A 23,496-nucleotide genomic window follows, 5' to 3' on the forward strand; every position below is an offset into this window, starting at 1 on the left:
CTTTATCATAACGCACTGTTGATGTGATCGAGGATCCAAGATAAATGCTGAAGTGGACGCCACATCCGCTACAGAGGTTTTCTAATGATGTGAAGCCTTTATACAAATCACGAATGGTTTATACTCGACCTGTTCCTATAGCCGTGAGCTTTGAAAGTCATCTGCTAATGCACATGCTAGGCCTTACTGGGGCAAATGGAACATCATGCAAACCTTGTTGGTATAGGTGTGTGTGTGTGTGTGTGTGTGTGTGTGTGTGTGTGTGTGTGTGTGACCGACTTCTGAAAGATTGATGGGATTTTATCGAGGGGCATGTAAAAATGTAGTGATATACGGGGCCGCATGAGCTCATTGTTACCAGAAGGCCCGCCTCCTCTGCTCTAAGCTCCTCCCCCCTGTCCCACCGCAGCTGTCACTTAAGACCCCACCTCAATCCGTGTGTTAATAAAAGCACGTTCACTCTCCTGGTTATAACGTACGGAAGAGGATTAGGGCCACACATAAGAAAAAAAAAATAGTTCTGACTTTCAGAATTGCCACTTCGTTAATGGAAGACCAAAAGGTGAGTGAAACTGGAACATGTGTTGTTTTGGTGCAAGTTTCACTCACCTTAGGTCTTCCATTAACGAAATGGCTCCTTCTTCCTCCTCCTCCTCCTTTTAATTACGCGTGTTCCCGACAGCGACCGTTCATGTGCACTTCTGAAACAGCCGGTTGGGAATCTAAAAGTTCTTCACAGCAGGCTTAATCCGATAAAAAACCGCCAGAACTAAACAGAATTTAGTAGATTCAGTCTCAAATGTGCATGCCTTAATTTCCTTGATGCCTATCACCTACTATCCTCTTGCCTTTGAGAAGCACATTGTATTGCCACTGTATGGAAGGCAACACTTCCCCTTATCTAGAGCTGGTTTACCAGTACACAACGTTTAAAGCTGAGCAACGTCATGGCAACAGACGTTACAACATTACACGTTGTTCTATTATATTATTACATCTGTGTTTCGTTTCGTCCTAATTACTGTTTTTGCTTTGACGTTGCAAATGGAGAGCAGAGAGAGTCCTAGGGGGACAGAAAGAGAGACAGCAGGGAGTGGGAGAGAGAAAGTAGGGTGTGGGGGGGAGTTGCTTCAGGGCCGTTGATGATGCCATCCCCCCTGGGTGCGTCCCTCCCATCTGTGAGCGTGAGGAGGGGACCGACTTGGCGGGGTGGAGCGAGCGTCACCAAAACAGGAAGGCCCCAGTGTTTGTGATTTGTGGGTCTGGAAAATTCTTACATCGTAATGTCTCCCCGGTGCTGGACTCCGGGGGTGTCATCGGGGTGTCACTCTTGCACAAGACTCAGGAGCCAATGACAGGCCACCAATGACTGGCCCCGCCTCCCACAGGGACTTGGTGAGGCGGTGTCAGGCTTGTGTTTGTTTTCTTGTTCTTTGTTTTGGGTCCCGCCGGGCCTGATATATGAAGCCAGCCCCTAGCTCCTCCCCTCCCGCCGGGCCTGATATATGAAGCCAGCCCCTAGCTCCTCCCCTCCCGCCGGGCCTGATATATGAAGCCAGCCCCTAGCTCCTCCCCTCCCGCCGGGCCTGATATATGAAGCCAGCCCCTAGCTCCTCCCCTCCCGCCGGGCCTGATATATGAAGCCAGCCCCTAGCTCCTCCCCTCCCGCCGGGCCTGATATATGAAGCCAGCCCCTAGCTCCTCCCCTCCCGCCGGGCCTGATATATGAAGCCAGCCCCTAGCTCCTCCCCTCCGCCGGGCCTGATATATGAAGCCAGCCCCTAGCTCCTCCCCTCCCGCCGGGCCTGATATATGAAGCCAGCCCCTAGCTCCTCCCCTCCCGCCGGGCCTGATATATGAAGCCAGCCCCTAGCTCCTCTTAGTCCTCGTCCTCTGTAACCATGACCACCATCTGATTATTCAGGACTTCCCTTATTCCTTCATAATCTTCCTTATCTTCGGTCACCAGGTACCAGGAACCTCCGGTCCTGAGCACCACTCTCATCCACGTGGGTTCTAGAGCCTCTTACGCACAGAGTGCCTGCTAAATGACTGGGATAACCTGTCGGGCTCCGTTAGTGATTTTCGCTATCCACGCATGCAGCGACGTTGTGGAACATTTCCATCTTGTGCGATGGCAGGGATCCAGAATTGTTAATAGGTCTTGAGCAGGCAAATTCCCGGTGCAGATTTCCTGTAATATCAATCCCTGTTCTCATTCTCACGGCCAATACATTTTCCGGAACATTTATAGAAGAGACTACAAGGACTTTTAACCCCCTTCAAACATGTAGTAATATCTTATATTACCACATGGAAATAATTATTGGGGATCGTTTGAAAAGGGGGTTCGAAATAAAACACAAGAAAACCACTTCAGTCAAAAATGGATGATAGAAACGCCAGGTATTGATTAAGCATTGGCATTAGTTATCTTATCTTCTCTTCAGGCTCCTTGTGTCTTGAAATAAGCGGTGGCTTAAAGAGCAGCCATCCCACATTAATTAAATCTGCTTTATTTGTGTGAAGGGTTGAGGTTTCCTCTCTGGTTGGGATTGATGCTGGGTTTCCTGAAGAGCCCATTTTAAACACTTTCCTGCAGTTTGTTTTCTAAGGATGACTGATTGGACATCTGACCTTCCGAACGCGCCGCTGAGAAAGTGTGACATCAAACAGGATGTGAGATCACAGTCACACGCGGGTCATGAGGGGGAAAGAGGGAGAGGGTCACTGCTCCATTCAAACACTCGATTCTCTCTTGCACTCTCTCTCTTTTGACCCACTTTTTTGGTCTTCTCTTTTTCACTCTTTCCAGGAATTCTCTTTGCAAATTATGAGTGAACATCCATATATTAGGACATTCCTAAATGTCCCAGTCTGTTCCCATGGAGACGCACATAGCTCTGATTAGGAAAATGGGGCCACTGTATTTTTCTTTTCCTTTTTTTCTTTCATGCTCTGGGTTGTTAATGGTGGAAACTTAATTGAAAAAATGTCGACCAGCCAATGAAATGGACATATATAGGGAAGGCTCCAGTTTGTGGTTGAGCATCCCTTTGAACTCTCAATGTCACTTCCTGGGCCCTTAGGCTTTTCAAGTAAATCCCCACAGATGTGTGAGGCTAATTCACAGTTTCACAACGCTGCTTGTCTTTAAAATTCCTCTACCCTCCCCTTAAAAAGTTAGTCTCCGTTTGAAGTGTGGATAGCAAACAGCATGGCTGCTCATTTCATTGCCTCCTTCCTCTTTGTTACAAGACTGTCCGCCAATCAACACTCAAATATCCAAAAGGGTGTCTTATCAAATATCCTGCATAAAGCCATTTATTTATTTTTACAGAGGCATACATACGTTTCTTTAAATCAATACAAGATTTTAGTGTTGTATTCGTTTTGGATAAACATTTCCCGACACGTGTCGTTGTTGACAATATCGAAGTACTGTATCTGGGGGTCTGTATTATGTAACTAATTCTTGAACACAATCATGTTGACCTCTAGTGGCGTCCTGAATAAACTGCAACTGTTATTGTCCCAGTTTGTTTTGATATATGAAGCACGCTGCGTAGCGATGTTTTTCTTCATCACGGTGATTGTTTTGATTAGATATTTAGCTAAAAGATTGCGACCCTATAAAACGATAGAATAAAGTCAATCCTTTTGTAAAAAGCGCGCATTAAATTGTGATAATCCCCGTTTTTGTTTATTTGTTTAATTACCGTGTTAATACAATTATATCAAACCTCGATTAAAGAATTAATGTCCATCTTTTTATCTCAGTAATTAAGTAATTAGTGATAAAAAGGTAGTAAAGTCATGGTGTATGGTCCAGACAAAGGGAATAGTCCTCCAGAATCAGGAGAAGGGAGCTTAGCGAATAGAATCTCACGGGGGGCGGGGAGTTGGATACTTCGGGGGCGTATAATATTCCGTAGGCTCTTAAATGATAACGCACCTATTTATTGATTAAACCGAACGCTCAACTTCAGTTGGTGACTTTTGTTTGGGTCAGGACACAGCTCTTGTCGTATTATCTTCAGGACTGTATTTAAAATATATCAACAATACAATTTATCGAGTAACATAGGAGATGGCGACTATGTTTAGATACCCCGTCTTTCCCCATCTGCAGGGTGAGTTGAACAACAATCTCAATAGAAGCGTGTTTGATGCCGACTTTGAGTTTTGTGTTTTGATTTGTTGTAGCCTACCCTAAATGCTATGGTGTGCAAATAGATGTTTAATTACTATGACTGAATGACTAAAATAGTGAAGTGCTCTAGAAGATTATTTTAACTACAGCACACACGTTTAAGTCTGGCTTATTCTGAGTGCGTACTAGATTTTTGTTTCTTGGCTATTTATTTCATTTGTCTGGTGTTTTTAGGTTTAAATTGTAAAGTGCAATTTAAAGCAACTAATTCAATCAAACATTTTATCCATTTGCTAAACCTAGGACAACATGCTGTCTTTAGTAAAAATCCTTAGTGTGCGTGTGCGTGTATGTGCGCGCAACACTTTTTCAACATGAAGTGAAGTTCATGTTCTGTCCTCAGACAGATGGCTATGCATTTCACTGTATCCTTCATCCCTCCGTCCAGAGGCGGTAGTGGCTGACTCCGGGGTTGTGTCCTGATGTGTGTGTGTGTGTGTGTGCGCGCGTGCAGATCGGCGTGACCCGGGTCCACCTCTGTCCGCGGGGAGGAGCAGTGCCATGGCGGAGCCAGACTACCTGGAGGGTGACTGTGACGAGCTCATCAGACCCAAGAAGCTCATCAACCCCGTGAAGACGTCCCGCAACCACCAGGACCTCCACCGCGAGCTGTTCATGAACCAGAAGAGGTCAGAGGGACCGTCAGTCCGTCCGTCCGTCCGTCCGTCTGTCTGTCTGTCTGTCTGTCCGAGACTTTCACAAACATATACACAATCATGTGTGATCATGTCACCTCCTTATCCCTCTCACTCTCACTCACTTTGTTGCTCGCTCACTCACTCACCCACCCTCACTGACTCACTCTCACTGACTCACTCTCACTGACTCACTCTCACTGACTCACTCTCACTGACTCACCCTCACTTGCTCATATTTATTCATTGAGCTTTTATGCAAAGCAACTTACAAGTGAGGCTGAGGTGAGGACACTCAGAGCATAAAATCAGGCGGTAGAGCGGGCTGGCTGGTAACCTGAAGGTTGCTGGTTCGATCCCCGGCTCCTCCTAGCTGAGTGTCGAGGCACCTCACCCTCACTGCTCCTGACGAGCTGGCTGTCGCCCTGCGTGGCTGACTCCGCCGTCGGTTTGTGAATGTGTGCGTGAATGGTGAATGTGAGGCAATATTGTGAAGTGCTTTTGTTGGCCAATGGTTAGTAAAGCGCGGTATAAATGCAGTCCATTTACATTTACGAGTACAAAAAGAAAGTGGCACGACCATGGTTCTAAAAATAAAAGAATAGGAATCAGATAAACAAGGCTTCCGTGGCAGAGTAGTTCCTATAATATCCAAAGTGCTTTCTAAATTCCCCAACAGTAGCGCAGCTCAACGAAGTGTAGTCTAGACAGCTAGAGGAAGATAATCCCTAACACTCTGGAAAAACACTCTTTTTGTAATGCCGCTTTTCACACAAAAGAACCAACTCTCTCTCCCGGTCTGACGGTCTGACGGTTTGTCTGTCGGTCATTCTGTGACCTTTGGCCTCCACACTACCACCACCCCGCCACGAAACATTCTTATTGAAAATTGAGTATCGCTGATGTCACTAGTTATCACTAGTATTTTTATGACTCCTTAATAGAAACTCGGCGGCAGATAATCACATCAACATTTATAGCCCCTCGATATCAACTTGTAAGCTGATAAGTTTACACACATTCTTGCGTTGGTCTTTGATGAGAAGGCAATCAAAGTACTTCCCGCTGAAGGCATCAGGACGTGTATTTATCGATCTTTGCTAATTGGATTTGCCTGCATGGCAGTGCTTCGAGGAAGCCATTACAGCGTAGACAATATAATCTTGGCTCTGACGTTATACCTGCCCAGTCATAAAGAGACGGGACTGGTTTAGAAGAACAAAAGCCCATCCGGTTGCCAACGTCTTTAAAGAAGTCAGAGTGTAGATTATGCTTTGTCTCTACGTTAAATCCGACTGCGATGCCATCAAACAGATGGTTTCAGTTGCCCCATCTAACTCTGTATGAGGGCCTCAGGAGCACTGTTATGGCAAGCTTCCATATGCACAGTGTACATAGCAAAGCCCTTCCCTAGCCATAACATTTATGCAGCAATATCAAGTCTGCACAGTATAACCTCTATTCCCTGTACAGTGGTCTGTTGTACCGTGTCAGAGCTATAAATAGACACGTGCGCATGTGCAAGCACCCACATGCGTACATAACGTCTACTGTAAACAGCTGTTAGATCACAGGCGTGATGTTTCCCTTAAATCGGGTCAAACCGAGAGGCGTTAGTAAATCTGTCCGCCGTCCCACCGTCCGTCAGGGAGCTTACTCGCTTATCGACAAGATGGGGACGTTGGCTCCGCATGACAACAATGTGTTTGGGGGAAACAACAAACACGACGTACACAGGATGTACACAAGTGTATGCACACACTGCAGGACATAACGTGTCCGCTCTGTGTGGGACTCCGCTGCGTGCCTGTGTTTGGACGGGGCTCTGCGTGGTGTAGAGCATGCCTCTCTCCCAGGCACATTAGTCACCGTGATGGAGGTGAGCTGGCCAACAAAAGACAGAGGGGGAGGAAAGGGAGGGAGGGAGGGAGGGAGGGATGGATAGAAGGAAGGGAAGGGGAGAAAAAAGTGTTATGTAATCAAGGGATAGATAACAGCAGAGGACGCAATGAGTCTCTCTCCTCCCTCTCTCTCTCTCCTCTCTCTCTCTCTCTCTCTCTCTCTCTCTCTCCTCTCTCTCCTCTCTCCCTCTCCTCTCTCTCTCCTTCTCTCTCTCTCTCTCTCTCTCTCTCTCTCTCTCCTTCTCTCTCTCTCTCTCTCTCTCTCTCTCTCTCTCTCTCTCTCTCTCTCTCTCTCTCTCTCTCTCTCTCTCTCTCTCTCTGTGTGCTGTGAGATCAGCCATCCTACACACACACATGCCCAGGGTGCGGGCGTAGTAAACAGCCGAGTGTTACGCAGTCGCAGCCCCCGTAACCTATCAGGATCGAGGCATGAGGCGGTTCATTATGGATCAGCACTGATGCACATCATGTAGGCAGTGGTTATTAGATAACAAGTCACTGAAGGTTTGGTGTGTGTGTTTGTGTGTGTGAGGAATGAGATTATGCAATAATGCCAGTCGAGGGAGTGAGAGAGGGGAAAAGGGGAAAGTCCATCTCTAGTTGGGCTGTATTGTTCCTGTGGTCCACCTCCCCCTCCGGTGGACGGCAGGACATTCTGAGCCGACATTCTTCACGCTTCCAGAACACCCTGGGTGTTTGGCAGCCGAGGCTAGTTAACAGTCGCCCACCAGCCGGGATCTCAAGGAAACAAAGTGGTGCAGCAGCAGCCCCCCCCCCCTCGCACTGCGAGCGAACAAACACCGTGCCTGGTTATGTAACGCTCTGTTCACTTGTGGAGCTTAATGGAGACCTTTTTAGTCTGTTGTTGGGCAGGACGTGGTGGGCAGGAGGTGGAAGGCACGACCATTGAGTGTGTCCTTCAGTGACCGGCAGTGAGGTGACCAAGGAATGGACGGTCCTTCCATAGAGCATTTAAACATGGGGATGGTCGTCATGCTGTTTATTTTCGAAATCGTTCCCTTCTCTTTTCCAATCGCTCTGTCTTTTCTTTTCCTACTCTCATATTGTACCCACAGCGTCCTTAAGTGGGATCTACATGTCTTGCAAGCTGTTTGTTTTCATGTTGCTTTACATTTCCTTACATTTATTTACGCTTTTGTCCAAAGCAAGATGCATTAAGTGCATTCAACGATGAAGCCATGCCTCAAATAAGTGCAAGAATCAAGGACATATAAATTCACAAATAAGCAAAGCAACTGCGTTTAAGTGCTGCAATATAAAATAGAGACATATATTTAGAGATCTTTTCCCCTCTTTTCGTTTCCCAAGATAAAGATCATGTGATGCAAAAAGGGAAACATTCACAGTAGATATGGCTTGAAAGTTTAGTTTGGTAGGGATGTACTGGTTAATGGTTAATCTTATTATCGTTGTGTATAACAATTACTTGCACTTGGTGAGGTTATATTGTTATGTTATCAAGACTACGATGTACTATAACAGTGGCACCCATTGGGATGGGGTGACGTACTCACCTAGTGTTATGTTATCAAGACGAGGATGTACTCTAACAGTGGCGTCCATTGGGATGGGGATAACGTACTCACCTTGTGGATTCTTCCATGCGACCCAACAGGGGCCTGGCGCCGCAGAACAAACCAGAGCTGCAGAAGGTTCTGGAGAAGAGGAAGAGGGAGCAGGTCCTCAAGGCCCAGAAGGAGGAACACGAGGCGCACAAGAAGAAGAGCGACCTGGAGATAGAGCTGATGAAGAGACAGCAGAAGCTAGAACAGGTACACACACAGGCACACGCACACACACTATCACGCACGCATGCCAAACGCTGCTGTAACGCTGCTATAACGTGGTGCTGATCCCTCGTCTGCCTCCTTCTAGCTGGATCTCGATCAGCAGAAGAACGAGGAGGAGCAGGAGAACACCCCCGAGTTTGTGAAGATGAAAAGCAACCTGAGGAGAACCAAGCAGGAGACGGACGGAGAGGAACGGACCACCTAGTGTGTGTGTGTGTGTGTGTGTGTGTGTGTGTGTGTGTGTGTGTGTGTGTGTGTGTGTGTGTGTGTGTGTGTGTGTGTGTGTGTGTGTGTGTGTGTGTGTGTGTGTGTGTGTGTAAGAGAGAGTGTTTGTTGTCGGTTGCACATTGATGGTCAGCTGACCTCTTGCCTGTGAAACCACTTCCTGGTTTGCTTCCTCCGAGCCGTTGAGGGAGAGAGAGACAGAACTTTACAGACTTTTCAAGAAGACCCCTCTGTCTGCCTGCCGGCTACCAACCTATCGGTGTCTCCCACCCATCCAGAACGCAACACCACCACCTACAGGCGGGAGAGTGAAATACAGAGACACATGACCTGTTACAAGCCAGTCGCAAAGTGTTACCATGAATCCAGTGTGGACCGATCCCAAGGAAGGGAGGGTTGAATGGGGGTGGGAGATTGGTCATCCATTACACACACAGGGTTCTCCTTTTTAGCTTCCAGTTCTTCCCTAGTATCTCTTCTGAACCTTCTGTTGTTGATGTTGGTGTTGTTATGGTTAAAACATTGTTTTATTTGTATTGTTTTATTTTTCATCTTAAGAATCAAATGACAAACAAAACGGACACTGGATGGACTCTCCACGCTTTGTATTATAAAAGCCAAAATGATGTGTTATTTATGTTTGTAGCTTTTAGCCCAGGTGAACGGAGCGCGCTCTTTGTCTGTTCCTCAGCTTGGTTTTTGTGAACCCTGAACAAGACATCCAATGTTTTGTGTAAAACACATAACTGAATTTAGTTTTAATCTCTTCGACATTTCAGAAACATGCCATTTCCTTTGCTAATGCAATTTTGAGCAATATAAGAAATCCCAGGTGTGAGGTTGTTGCCTTCTTCATGTGTTCTGTTGTTTTTCTATGAATAAATTGTTACTAAATAATTGATTTAAATTAGCTGAAGCGAGAATGAGCGTAACCACAAGTGTGGCATGGTTATTCTTTGTGTGCGTTAAGAAACAAATATTTTATAGACTCCATAAAGGATCAATGAAATATATTGTTAAAATAACATCTATTCAAATGGCCAGACGTCCCTGGTATAGCATCTGACCGATGGCTCCGTCGTTAATAAGAAAGGATAGGTACCTTGCGCTGGAGGGCAGTGAGTATAAGAAAACCTATGAGAAAAATGTATCCGCTAATTCCTATGCGAGCGACCACCACGTCGCTTTTACATATAGATTTGATGGCATTTAGCAGACGCCATTATCCAAAGAGACCTACAACTTTTCATACACACGGACTTGCAACTGTTCATGCATACATTCACATAGCGACATATAACGATGCAACGATAACCCTAAATTGTGTCCATTGTGATCAACTGCCCTCCACAAGCTCTCTCTATCTACCACGCGGTGGCGACATAGGCCTACTTTTAAAAAAATGAAGAAGATATTGAGACACAACACAAAAGAGGTATAATTCGTCTTCCCCGTAAGTGTTTGCAGAACAGAAACTGCCTGACGTTCTTGCATATCTTTTTGTAATAGTTAAATTATTAAATAATGTAATACATATTTTTTTCAGATCTTCTGAAAATCCTAGCCGCCCATTACAACATATCTTTTCAACAAAACGAGCGCCCCCAGCAAGGAGCTATGACACCTTCGAAGCGACACGTTGTTGTTGACCTCCTCATCACACCGCGACCAAGAAAATGGCTGCGCGTGGGGTCCTTCGCTGCCTGTCTTCCAACTTTTTATCCGTCTTACCTTCGATTGCACCTTCGGTCCAACACAATCCACGACTCCTTACATCTATATCGTCTTTTCAACGTGCTCTCGCCACATCCAGTCGGCTCTCTGCAGGTATTTGAACGGGACCTCATTGCCAAAAAGCTACTAATGTAGCAGAACTAGCTAAGGGGAATGACAGTGGAGTCACCGCTGCGGGACGGATAGTTGACTACTTATTTCCCGGGAGCGGTATCTCTAAAATGCATTGTACATTGTCTGAACAATAAACATTGAAATCAAATCCGAGATGTGATTTTGTAAACTGACGTTATGTTATCCCTCAGCGCTGAAATTCACAGACAAGCACGAATGGATCAGAGTAGAAGAGAGTGGGGTAGGAACCGTTGGAATCAGTAACTTTGCCCAGGTACTGTTCTTCAATACATCCCGGTGCAACACCACACACGCACACACGCACACACGCGCGCACACACGCGCGCACACACACACACACACACACACACACACACACACACACACACACACACACACACACACACACACACACACACACACACACACACACACACACACACACACACACACACACACACACACACACACACACACACACACACACACAGGAGATGATGACTATGTTGTTGCATTTTTAGGAAGCTCTCGGAGATGTGGTTTACTGTGGACTACCCGAAGTCGGCGCCAAGCTGGCTCAACAAGGTGGGAAGAAGTCAATAGAGGTCGATTGATAATTTAATACAAGTTGTACTTATATGACATGTTATCGATCTCCTAGCAACATTGTAAACAATTTTTGATGTCAAATGTTAATTTCATGAGTGGCGTCATTCTCAAATTTCCACTTATGTAAAGTGGACAACGTCGTAATTGATCATGCTTTGTAACCCAATGCAATGTTTTGATGTGTGATATTGTTTTAGTTACAGTTCAACAGTTAGTTCCGACCTAGTAATATTGATTGTACAAGAGGCATTTCATCGACTTGTAACTACGACAGAACCACAGCCGTGCTGATATCCAGTATAACGGCACTTCCTCGCATGGGAGGGCTTAATTGTTGACAGATTAGTATACACATGGTAATGTTACCTAACGTCCAAACTTAAGACATGCAGTTTGTAACCACTTTCTCCCTTTCCTCAGATGAGTTTGGTGCCCTTGAGAGTGTGAAAGCTGCCAGTGAGCTGTACTCTCCTCTCACCGGAGAGGTTGTGGAGATAAACACTCTGCTGGCTGATAAGCCCGGACTGGTCAACAAGTCCTGCTACACAGATGGTAAGAGAAGGCACTTTCACTTGCCTGAACAACACAGGGCAAAGTATAATTTGTGGTAAAGTATTAAAGTCTCTGATCTTTTAGGACACAGAACCATTAAAACCTCTACTTCCACAATTCTGTGCTTTACAAAATGTGACTTTTGATTTAAAGAAGTTGCATCAAGACAATAACTTAAGTTGGAATTCAGCTTTACACTTCTGTAAAAAAGCAGGAACATTTATTCTTACAGTAGATCACACAAGCACATAAAAAAAAGTTGTATAACTTTTTATCATAAAAAAATACTAGTTCAGCTTCACATACTTTTTGTCCCAGCTTTCCCATGAATGTTTGTGAAACCACCTTTAAAATCCTTATAAATAAATGTTTATCCTTATAAATAAATGTTATAAGTAACTGTCATGTACAGTTCATATATTTCTCATCACTTTACACCACCACCTTACACCAGAGCCAACGTGAAAGCTTAGCCAGCAGTACAACTTTGTTGTTGTGATCTCCCTGCAGGTTGGCTGATGAAGATGTCCATCGATAACCCCGCTGAGCTGGAGGCTCTCATGGACGAGAAGGCGTACGAGAGGTACATCCGCTCCATCGAGGATTGATCTCAAGCTTCCCCGACCGGTCCCCACACACCACCCTTTTCTCTGTACCACCGGATTGGGAGGGGTCATGCACGTATACCCATGGCCAAGCGTCTACCGTTCTACACTGGAACGGTTATAAGTAAAATGATCTTGGATACAGTATTATTGACAGATCTTCCAATCACCCCGTCCACCTTTTATTGACCAATCAATTGCGTAAACGGGGATGACGTAGTGTTTATTGGCCCCGTGATTTCAAACAACCTGAAGAGTTTTCTAGTCTTTTCGTTACTTAAGCATTTCAAGTACGTTGAAGACTGAATTACCCCTGTAGGGGTGAAGCCCTGTTGGGCCTTACCATGAAGTATAAGCACTGATGTAACGAAGACCTTGTTGGTAACGGACATGTTGGGTAGAAGGTTGAATAAAAACAAAACATTGGAATATTTTGTTTTCTCTATGATCTCTATCAATGTTATGAAGTGGTCTGCCATCGCCAGATAACCAAGATCAAGAATAACAGTTGTGTGCACATTATGTGTCCACTGCCGCAACTCAGCACAGATCAATCTGTTTTGGATTACGGTCCATGGCACGTAAATAGATATCCAAGATTTTTCAGATGAATGAGTGAAAACATGAATAAATACACAATTCATCAAATCATTCTGTCGATGGATAATTTTTACTGCACCAATTATCTTCACCCTGGTTCAGATGACATCATTTTAAAGCCAAGTCTATTTTAAAGTAAGATGAGGACATGGAGAAAAATGTATGCATTGGTTTCAGGCCCAATGGCAAGAGAATGGCCAATCTGTTCAACTCCCTACTTTGATCCCATCCATCAACTGCCTGGTGGATATATTATTGAACTTCAGTCATGCGGCAGTCTCTTCTCAAAGTGACCTGTGAAGTCATACTCGTTAAGGAGAAGCTGTCCAGCTCAGAGGCCTACCGCAAGGGGTTGGGGAGCCGAACCCGGTACCCGTTGGGCTGGGAGACGAGCACCCTAGCCTCTACAGTAGGCTGCCTCCTATCTCCCCGGAGTCACCCCGGAGTCACCCCGGAGTCACCCCGGAGTCACCCGCGGCGCCTGGCTCTACGAGGATTGGCCCTTGGCCGCGGGGGTTGGCCTGGCTCTTCCCCGGCCGGGGGGAGCTCGGGGGAGTCCCTCTAGGATCCGCATATCGCTGTCCAGCCTCTCCCTCCGCTGCGCCCCCTCGTTCATCACGCTGGCGGAGAAGTCCCGCTGGTTGAGGAAGGCCACGGTCTCGTCGCGCTTGCGGCTCACGTAGCCCTTCAGCACGGCGTCGTAGGGGTTGGCGGCGGCGTCCTCGCCGGGGTCGCCCCGTCGGTGCTTGAACTCCATGCGGGTGATGACGGGCAGGAGGAACTGCTTCCCGCCGGTCCTGAGCTGGTCGCCCCCCGCTGAGCCCAGGGCCTCGGCGACCAGGCGGGGGGGCAGCGGTACCAGGTCACAGCCGCTACGCTCGTCCACGTACTCGCTCAACGTGCTCCGTACCTGCGCCACGTCCTGCAGGGACTGGCCCCTCCGCGCCTCCAGGTCTGTGACGATGGGCTCGGGGTAGGTGTGTCCAAAAGCAACACCTGTGTAGGGAAAACAAAGCACACATGAAGCAGGGATATGTAAGCGTCGCACTAGGGCTGGGCCGTTAATCGGAGATTGATCAAGACTGTAGTGTCAAACGGTCACAAAACTAGTTTAAACAAATCAAAATTCAATATATATATTTTTTTCATTCAATGGTTTATAGAACAGCTGGATACATATCTGTACACTCGTTTAGATTTGAACATTTTCTATTTGACCATATTGTGTTGTTTTTTTTAAGGCGAAATTTCAAAGTTCTCAGTTACAAAGTGTATTTGGGAGAGACATGCTGAATCAATACATCATGTTTTCTACCTCAAAAATAATCGTTTGAATAATCGTGATTTCAATATTGACCAAAATAATCATAATAATGGAGCGTCCCACTGGTCAAAGCAAACCAATCCGGTTGGTTTGTAACTATCGGGGGGGGGCGGGGGCGTGCCCGACCTGCACGCCGCAGTATGGAGGCGGGGCATCTCCAGGGTTTGTGGATGAGGTCATCGGGCAGCGCTGCAAGTTCAGGACACCATTTCCTGACGTAACTGCCACAGGGGTCACAGGTCAGGGCTGCGTCGACCGGGTGCATCACGAAGTTCCAGTGGTCCAGGCCGCACATGCCCCCGTTCTGCCACATCATGGCATCGATCGCCACGTCGGCGTCCAACAGAGTGTCCTGCACACGCATCGAGACACGTGATTGGTCTGCTCGACCTCGGTCACAGTTACAGCTTCAAAGTAGGGATGCACCGAATATTCGGCCACCGAACATATTCGGCCGAAAATGGCCCAAAACATAATTTTCGGTTTCGGCCGAAGGAGTAAAAAGGCTGAACATAATACACCAAACATTTTTATTTATTTATAAAAAAAAAAAAAGAATTACTCATTTATTTAAAGGTACATTGTTCTTAAATTCTTGCTGTAATGTCTGCTGGAATGTTAGAAAACGTTCAGTATTAAATAAATACTTTGTATCAAATTGGTAATAGATTTTTTTTAAAGAAAAGCAAGACAAAAAAGTTTATAAAGGACATTTAATTGTTTGATTTATGCAATGGTGAAAATTAAAGCAAAATGAATGAAAAACATTAAAAGACACATTCGGTATTCGGTTTCGGCCTTCTGCCAACTGTTTCAGTGTATTCGGTTTCGGCCAAGAATTTTCATTTCGGTGCATCCCTACTTCAAAGGCTTTCCCAGGCCCGCACTCAGTGCTCTCTATTCCATCAACGAGTCAACATCTTGCAGTTTTGTCTGACGTGTCTGACTGTAGCAATCTGGTTTTCCCACACAGTGCGCTACTTAATAAACATTATGCGTTGTAAAGACCTACTGCATACTTAACTCAACCCTCTATACCATGATGCATCGTGTTTTTCAGTGCTATTGCATTCATCCAATAAAGATGGCTCTGCACACTCATTTATTTATGGTTCTTTATGCAAATGAGCTGTCACACTGTGACCTAACATGAGTCGGCTTGTTTATGCGACCGATACGTGGCCCGGCCATGGATTTATGGCGCATAATTATTGTCCAACATTTAAATATAGTTGAATTGTGTACAATGTTCACTACAAAAGGGCAGAGAGAATAAGTGCCTCAATTCGAACATAGTCAACATAAACCAAACGGCTAGATAAACGTATCCGAGTTTGAGAAGGGGGTGTGTGTGTGTGTGTGTGTGTGTGTGTGTGTGTGTGTGTGTGTGTGTGTGTGTGTGTGTGTGTGTGTGTGTGTGTGTGTGTGTGTGTGTGTGTGTGTGTGTGTGTGTGTGTGTGTGTGTGTGTGTGTGTGTGTGTGTGTGTGAGCGCCCCCTACCTGGAACCAGAGGTACCCCTCTTGCCAGGGCAGATGCAGGTAAGCTATGAGGAAGGACGCGACCACGTGTCTCATGTAGTTGTTGACCCAGCCGGTCAGCCACAGCTGCCTCATGGCGGCGTCCACCAGGGGGTAGCCTGTCCGGCCCCGCTGCCACGCCTTCAGGTGGCCCCGGTCACTGCTCCACCGGAGAGCCTGTGGGGAGAGGCCAAGGAGCACGCCCTGGTGGTCAACCTGAGAACTACACGTCAGTACGAGATCGCTTTATAAAGGCCGGGGAATTCTTGGGGCGTAATGACAGCATAATAAGACAAAAAAGGAAACGAATAAGAATAAAGATACTATTGATTATAACTTCAACAATATATATACCTATACATTCATTTTAGAAACGAGAACAATACAAAATAGAAGGCGCTTGTATGATTGATAATCTGTACAACACATACAGGCGGGTAGTGACAGACCTCCAGTGCCTCCCCCCCAGCCAGTGACAGACCTCCAGTGCGTCTCCCCCAGCCAGGCCCTACCTCGTAGTGACAGACCTCCAGTCGTCTCCCCCAGCCAGGCCCTACCTTGTAGTGACAGACCTCCAGTGCACCCCCCCCCCAGCCAGGCCCTACCTTGTACGCCGGGCGCAGAGACTCCCAGGGAAGGGCGGGGAACAGGGACAGCTGCCAGTACGCCAGGTCCCTCCAGGCCAGTTTGCGCTGGAACTTTTGGGGTCTGCACCGTGCACTTTTGGCATCCCATAATAACCAGCGTGGACTGATCTGCCCCCAGTGGAGGTAGGGAGACAGACAACTGGTGTTGGGGGAATCGGCCCGTCCGGACTCTTTCTCGTACCGGTACACACCTAGGGAAGCAACTCTCTTTAGGTGCGGGAAATTAATGTGCCTGAAAACCCTGTGTTTGTTTGCACGTTGTGGTGCGGTCCAAGTGGATATCTCCCTTTAATTTTTTGGATTACCCCCCCCTGTTTACCATCACCTCATTGGGGGTACGGGGTAGTAGCTGTTATTAATGAGGTCTGAACGCAGGGGTTCTCCAATTTGGAGCTGAAGAGTCAACATCTTTGGTCGTCTCAAAATTCTTAGGTTTATATACTGTTTTAAAACAGACTTATTTAATTAAATTGTTTTTGCTAGACCTCGTGGTCTTTGTTAATTCATGGCATCCCCATCGTGCCCCTTTGGAACTGCTCAGACCAGTCATAGTTTGGTGTCTGTGTGTTCTGTGGGTTTTGTTGTTAATTCCCTCTCACTCAATTCGTTAACGTGCACACAGGAAACGCGGTAACACCCTGACCACCGCCATAACCAGACTTCCTACACGCCAAGTGCATTTAATTTCCCACAGGAATGCCGATTGTTACCAGGTTTCAAACTGCCATGGAAACACCGAAGCCCAATTAGGTAACATGAACAATGTTTACACATCCAAGGCCTACGATGGCACGCAGGTCAAAACCCTTTTTCTTGTAAACTTAAGCGCTGATTATGGTCCCACGTTCACACAACGGGCCTGACGTGCGCCTCCCAAAAAATATTAACCTTCTGACCATTGGTCTGCTTATTAAACCCGACGCAGAACCATAAAGGTTCACGACTGCGGCGAACAACTGCGTGGTCATTGCATTGCGTGAACGTGGAGCCATAATCAGCCCTTTACTGATCAATCATCCCCTTATGAACTTTCTGTGGGAAAGCAACAATAGTATTAAAGAAGTAAACATCTCACCATCTTGCAGAAAGGCCTCTAAACGTGCGTGAGCCCCCTGCTCGCTGAAGTCCCACGAGGCGCGGATGTTGGCCGCCCAGTCAATCTGCACACGAACATAAACCCCACGTATTAGTCTTATGGCAATACAAGGGGTTCAGTTTAGTTTATTAGGATCCCCATCAGCCGTCACACCGGGCAACAGCTACTCCTCCTGGGGTCCACATTTAACAAGAACAGGATAAAGAAGAAAATAGAACAGATAACAAAATATATACAATTATGAAATCATAGAGAGGGAAAAGAAAGGTAAAATTGTGAAGGAGCAAGTATGATGTTCCATAGCACCACTCCAATAACACAATCTGCACACGATGACCTATATTGACAAGTCTAAATAAACTATTATAAATTATTGGTTTCTTTATTTATTATATGGTGAGTGTTGGTGCCAACGTCGCCGTGGTGACTGACCACGGTGCCGTCCTTCCTGCGTGGCATGCGCGCCAGGCCGAGCGCATCGAGGGGGTCCCCCGGGGGCCACTGGGATGGGGTCGGCATGGAAACGGGCGGGTCGAGGCTGGGGCCCAACGCGGGGCCCGGGTTCTGCTCACAGCAGCTGATGAAGTGGGACACCGAGCCGAGGCCTGAGCACAGAGGGACGCTCAGTGGAGGCCAAGCCTGGATGTACACAGGTTCAGCTATCCCTCATCGTCCCCTCACACACACACACACACACACACACACCGGCACACCGGCACACCCGGAGCAGTGGGCAGCTGCTGCCACTCCCCCTATCCACATCATCGGTCTGGATCAACTCCTCCACCAGGATGCACCGGATGCAAGATGCTATCACCAACATTGAGTAGGTGAACAGATAAAGAAATCCCCTGCAGTAACCTCGATCAGCATCCAAAATGTACCTTTTACCTGCCAGAGTTGAAAGATCTGCTTGCCAAGCAATCGTTTTAATAGGTTACCCTCGAATTTGTATAACCTGCCAGATCTATCCACAGGTTTTAATCCAGACCCTGATCACATTGACCGTAGCTTGCGACTGGGTTTAAACCTACTATCAATGGGTGATGCATGGTGCTATCAGCAAGATAAGAAATCCCCTGTAGCAATGTCGCTACTGTAGCAAGTAGCGACATCTGCTTGCCAAGCGATTGTTTTCCTGTGTAACCCTGAATTTGTACCACCTGCCAGATGTTCAGATCGACCCACGCTGGGCTGACGGCAGGAGTTGATCCCCACTGAGCTGAGCTCGTGACCCGTACAGAACCTCATCGATACTGACTGCTCCCTCTACCCCCAGCTGGGCTCACCTCTCAGCCCCACCCCCTGGGTGCTGACGGAGTACGGGTCCCGGAGGCAGTAGGAGTGCACCATCCGCCACGCCACGCCGGCCCTCCGCAGCCCGGCCTCCACCCGCTGGTCCCGCTCCCTCAGCCAGGGCTCGTACAGCGCCGTGGCCAGCACCGTGCGCGCCCCCGTCTCCTCCACCAGGCCCAGGAGCGCCCCCAGAGAGGAGCCCGGGTCGGCCTTCAGGAGCACCAGGTGACTGCCCAGACGCTCCAGAGCCCCCTGGAGACACGCCAGGGCCTGGTGGAGCCAGTACCGACCTGGGAGGTGAGAGGGAATCAGACGGTTACTCACATTCTCAACGTTAAAGGGGAGACATTAAACCACCAGGTGTGAGTGTGGTTAGCCGCTACAAGCCGACATCACAGGTGGGCGTGTCCACCTAGATGTGTGCTGATAGATCCGTCTACCAGTCTACCCAGTGGACCGTAGCAAACGTTGCTCATCTATCCGTCACACATCTGGGTGGACACGCCCACCAGTGATGTCAGAAGCTGCACATTTTCAAACCTAATCACACTCACGCCTGGTGGTACAACTTGACAGACGGTTATTCCCCGCCACCGACCAAGTTCTACATAATCATTACTCAACACATGCTTCTAATTACTAATTAAGTATTATTATTGCACTTTATCGGAACTCACATGCCCCTCCGGTTGCCATGGTTACCCCCGGCCCCTCCTCCTCCTCGGGGCTCCATATGAAGACGGGGACGACCGGCGCGCCCGCCTGCAGCGAGCCAATCAGAGCGGGGTTGTCGTGGAGCCTGAGGTCCCGGCGGAGCCACAACAGCACAGGAGGCGTGGCCGAAGGTGAGTGAGGCAGCCCCACCACCGCACGCTGGCCACACCCCTTTCCGCGCTGACGCCGGTTTTTCGAGCGCTTGGGCTTCTGCGATTGGTCAGGGCAGGTCCCCTCCGTGTCCAATGGGTCGTTAACACGGTCCTGCCGCCGGTCACTCTGGTGGAGGCTGGGAGAGGCAGGAAGACCGGGGACGTGTTTGTGTCTAGTTGTCTGCGACGTGGTCGAGTGTGTGTCTGTGGGGAGGGGGGCACGGTCTCTGGAGGGGTGTGTGGGTGGGGTACTAGACGGGACCCCGGAGCCCGTCCTCGGTATGTTCTCGCTGGGCCTGCGTCCTCTCCCACCTGTAGCTGATTGTGCGTAGCTGAGTCCAGAGAGGGTTGTGGTCTTAGACTTGGTGGCACCTCCCGGAATCGAACCCCCAACCTTAGCTGGGTACCCTCCCTGCCAGACGGGCGGTCTGGACTCCGGTCTGCAGGCGGGCTTCTGCTGGGGCTCGACGTCAAGTAGGGAGAGCGCCAGAGCAACTTCTAGCTCATCTTCTTCATCCTGTTGGTCAACAACACACAAGACAAACAAATCCCATAGAAAACCTTGTCAATATTATAGGAAATACAGAACTAAAGATTAGTCAAATATGTAAAACGTGCACACACCTGTGTACATACATTATGAACACACTCCAATATACATTACTCATTTGCATAACATTTTTGAATTACATTTTTTACTGTGCTGTAGACGGATGATGCGCGCACGCGCATAACCACAAATAGACATTTGCATATTAGGGTCGATTGACGCAATAGGAGCAATTTATAATACAACTTGTAACGGGGAGAGAAAAACTCGGGTCTGTGACATGCAAACACGCACGCAGGCAGCTGAATACCGTAGTAGTAGTCCCTTACTTTTGAGAAGTATTCCACATAAATGGCGATGAGCGTGGAGTGTTGAGAGGGGTCCACAGAAGCCAAAGGTTGAATGAGGGATGGAAAGACCGACAGGGTTTCGCTGTGTCCCATGGCAGATACACAAATACCGAAGAACCCTCCTGGATCCTCTCCACCCAACACCAGTTGTTGTAACGTGTTACTTAAAGAGGCAATGTTATCGGCCGCTCCGGCTATCGTCCGTTTAACGTTCATCTCGTAATGAATGAACTGTTCATTTAGAACAATGCCACGAACCTAATGTTACGGTCTGACTTGTGCCCACTTAAGTCAGGAATTTTTGCTGGTTACCAAACAGCTGAGAAAGCGGGTTACACAAGCCACGAGTGAATGTTTTGTAATAACCAGCCATGACTCGGGAATTGTAATACCTCCTCGGCGCCAGTAGATGGAGCACAAGTCCCATCAAGATGGGAAGAAAGGAATTGCAGCTACAGTGATTTTTCTTTGAATGTATTCCTTATGATGATAGGAATTATGTCGTTTTGCACGTTAAGCACGTTTTCAGAAATACATTTATCATTTTTAACAGCGGTTTACTAATGACTCATCAAAGGATTTAAACATAATTTACTTTTTGGAGGATTTGCATACAACTTGGAACAAATAATGGTATGTGACAAGATCGTCGGTCCTAGGCACACTTCTACTCATAAGCCTCTTGTAGAGTGGATAGTAATCATCCTAGCATCCCACAAAGGGAAAAATCTATTCTAATAATTTTACCTCAACAGGGAATTACAAAATACAGTTGACGGTAATCTTTATAATGTTGTCTGAAAAGTAAGTGTTGTATATAAGTCATGATGTGACGATAGCTGTGGTACGCGGGCAGAATGGAGGATGGAGAAAGAGAGAGGTAGAGTGAGAGAGAGGGAGAGGGAGAGAGAGGGAATCAATAGTGTTTAGACAGAGAAGTGGAGTCTAAGTGTGTGATCAATAGAGAGCAGAGAGGAGAGATTAGCTGCTTTTCTCTCTCAAACTAACGCTGACAAATTGGTGAATTGGTGTATCGGCCCTTGGGCTAAATGGATTGACCTGCTGTTTCCATGTTCTACCGTGTACTGTCAATAAAGATCGGTGTTCAACGTGGCTCTCAATGAAGGGTGTGAGTGAGGCAAAGCCACGCGGGGAGGGAGAGAAAAAGGGAAAATGGAGGGAGTACAGGACGGCAGGTTGCAGCGACATCGCAGGCAGGCAGGCTGCAGCTCAGGTGGTCAGGGCTGTGTGTTTGTTTGTCCAGAAAACCCCACCACAGCCACGGCCATGTCTCATTACCGTGCACGTGCGCTGATACGGCGACCCTCGTGCACGGCGTTATGAAAAAAAAAAAAACATAATAACATCTCGAGCAAAATTAATGGAAAGACAGATTAAAAACTAAGTGGGAAGAAACGGGGCGCTGCTATAGCTATTTGCAACTCATAAATCATTCTGACACGCCCACGCACATATAGACACGGCATATGCTCACACACTTGCGCGGACACACACACACAGACACGCACACACACACACACAGACATACACAGACACACGTACACACGCTTGCATAAACACACCCACACATATTCACACACACACAAACACACACATATATTCAACCACACACACACGTACTGTAATTAACCACAGGCTATTTACTGGCTCCTGCTGTAAATTAGACATGCAGACAGAGTTATTACATTAGGGGGATCTGCCATGCAGAATACCAACAGAAGAGGTGGGGGGGGGGGGGGGGGAGTGTGTGCAAAACAACCACCTCCATCTAGCACAAACAAAATGTAACGCACGCCAACGCACACGCGTGCAGCGAAACACGGAAAAGACACACGGAAAAACCAGAAAGAAGAAAGAAGATATAGGAGGAATCATAGTGTTACGACGCCAATGAAAAGGAAGCTCCTTCCCAGAGAATAGGGGCCCCCAGCTCTTTGTTCCCTGCTGCATTTCATTATCTGTAACGCCAGCCGACACACACACACACACACACACACACACACACACACACACACACACACTCATATACACCCACACGTGCACCTCCCCCTCCCTAAAGCTGTCTGCCTGCTCCTCCGGGCTCGCTGCAGCCGGGAGGAGAGGAGAGGAAATAAAGACGTTGTCACTGAGAGCCGCGACTCCCTCACGGCCGCCATGGCTGCACGGTCATCCCGCAGCGGGGTTTGAGGTCGCTGTCAAGGCTTGCCACCGAACCCCCTCGGGGCTGAGCTCCACGGGCCGGCCCCGGGGGGGCGGTGGGGTCGAACCGGAGGGGGGGCCTCCCCTCACATTCAGCATCGGCCCCGATGTTACAGAATGAGCCGAGCTGAATGAGGCAAATATTGAGCTGTTGTCTTCAGTGGCCGGCCGTTTTGTAATGCATTCCTTGACCAGTGTGTGTGTGTGTGTCTGTGTGGGTGTGTGTGTGTGGGTGTGTATGTGGGTGTGTGTGTGTGTGTGTGGGTGTGTGTGTCTATGTGGGTGTGTGTGTCTGTGTGTGTGTGGATGTGTGTGTCTGTGTGGGTGTCCGTCCTCTGGCTCCCTCTGCCCCCCTCTCTCTCTCCAGCCCTCTCCGTTCCTCTCGGTTTTCCCACGGTGATCGATAGCTCATTACAATCATTGACTGTGGCTCATCAGCACCTGTTTAGTCCGGAGACAGAGAGACAGAGCGGGAGAGGGACACACACACACACACACACACACACACACACGGAGAGAGAGTATGTTCTAGTGTCTATTTGTGCGATTAGATGCTATTGATAGATTAAACTGAATCGGTCTGAAATCACAGATTCCGATTCAATGTCGCACGCTTTCACCCCCCCGTCC

At 47.8% G+C, this 23,496-nt stretch overlaps 3 protein-coding genes across 5 annotated transcripts in view; 2 read left to right on the forward strand and 1 right to left on the reverse strand.

Annotated features, from left to right (window-relative positions):
• Positions 1-10,327, forward strand: part of fam107b (family with sequence similarity 107 member B) — a 17,729-nt gene extending 7,402 nt beyond the window's left edge. For 2 of the 3 annotated variants that reach the window (XM_056598314.1, XM_056598313.1), the window contains exons 2-4: positions 4,668-4,842; positions 8,386-8,542; positions 8,646-10,327. In XM_056598314.1, coding sequence (XP_056454289.1) covers positions 4,715-4,842; positions 8,386-8,542; positions 8,646-8,765 — 405 coding nt within the window. In that variant the 5' untranslated portion in view covers positions 4,668-4,714 and the 3' untranslated portion in view covers positions 8,766-10,327. Of the gene's footprint in view, positions 1-1,874; positions 4,134-4,667; positions 4,843-8,385; positions 8,543-8,645 lie in introns of those variants that run through there. The other variant, XM_056598312.1, reaches the window with a different exon arrangement.
• Positions 10,328-10,410: 83 nt separating this feature from the next.
• On the forward strand, positions 10,411-13,053 carry LOC130388787 (glycine cleavage system H protein, mitochondrial-like). The gene is made up of 5 exons (XM_056598311.1): positions 10,411-10,612; positions 10,825-10,907; positions 11,155-11,218; positions 11,663-11,794; positions 12,305-13,053. Exons 1-5 carry the CDS (start codon positions 10,462-10,464, stop codon positions 12,400-12,402), a joined length of 528 nt encoding a protein of 175 aa, XP_056454286.1. The 5' UTR covers positions 10,411-10,461; the 3' UTR covers positions 12,403-13,053.
• Positions 12,464-21,010, reverse strand: si:ch1073-390k14.1 (deoxyribodipyrimidine photo-lyase). Its single transcript, XM_056598691.1, has 9 exons — positions 20,626-21,010; positions 19,558-20,263; positions 18,874-19,170; positions 18,017-18,189; positions 17,564-17,648; positions 16,447-16,679; positions 15,824-16,018; positions 14,450-14,675; positions 12,464-13,995 (listed from the first exon to the last, which is right to left on the reverse strand). The coding sequence occupies exons 1-9, from the start codon at positions 20,860-20,862 to the stop codon at positions 13,487-13,489; spliced, it is 2,661 nt and encodes an 886-aa protein (XP_056454666.1). The 5' UTR covers positions 20,863-21,010; the 3' UTR covers positions 12,464-13,486.
• Between the last annotated feature and the right edge of the window lie 2,486 nt (positions 21,011-23,496).

This window comes from Gadus chalcogrammus, chromosome 9 (assembly GCF_026213295.1).
Source record: "Gadus chalcogrammus isolate NIFS_2021 chromosome 9, NIFS_Gcha_1.0, whole genome shotgun sequence".
Classification (NCBI taxonomy): domain Eukaryota; kingdom Metazoa; phylum Chordata; class Actinopteri; order Gadiformes; family Gadidae; genus Gadus; species Gadus chalcogrammus.

Excerpts from the sequence above, each read along its gene's own strand:
- si:ch1073-390k14.1 (XM_056598691.1), bottom strand. The coding sequence starts at position 20,862 with ATGAACGTTAAACGGACGATAGCCGGAGCGGCCGATAACATTGCCTCT. Across the intron at positions 16,680-17,563 it reads AGAGGCCTTTCTGCAAGATG|GTGTGTACCGGTACGAGAAA; the intron begins GTGAGATGTTTA and ends TTGCTTCCCTAG. Across the intron at positions 14,676-15,823 it reads AGGGGTACCTCTGGTTCCAG|GACACTCTGTTGGACGCCGA; the intron begins GTAGGGGGCGCT and ends ATGCGTGTGCAG.
- LOC130388787 (XM_056598311.1), top strand. The coding sequence starts at position 10,462 with ATGGCTGCGCGTGGGGTCCTTCGCTGCCTGTCTTCCAACTTTTTATCC. Across the intron at positions 10,613-10,824 it reads ATCCAGTCGGCTCTCTGCAG|CGCTGAAATTCACAGACAAG; the intron begins GTATTTGAACGG and ends GTTATCCCTCAG. Across the intron at positions 10,908-11,154 it reads GAATCAGTAACTTTGCCCAG|GAAGCTCTCGGAGATGTGGT; the intron begins GTACTGTTCTTC and ends TTGCATTTTTAG.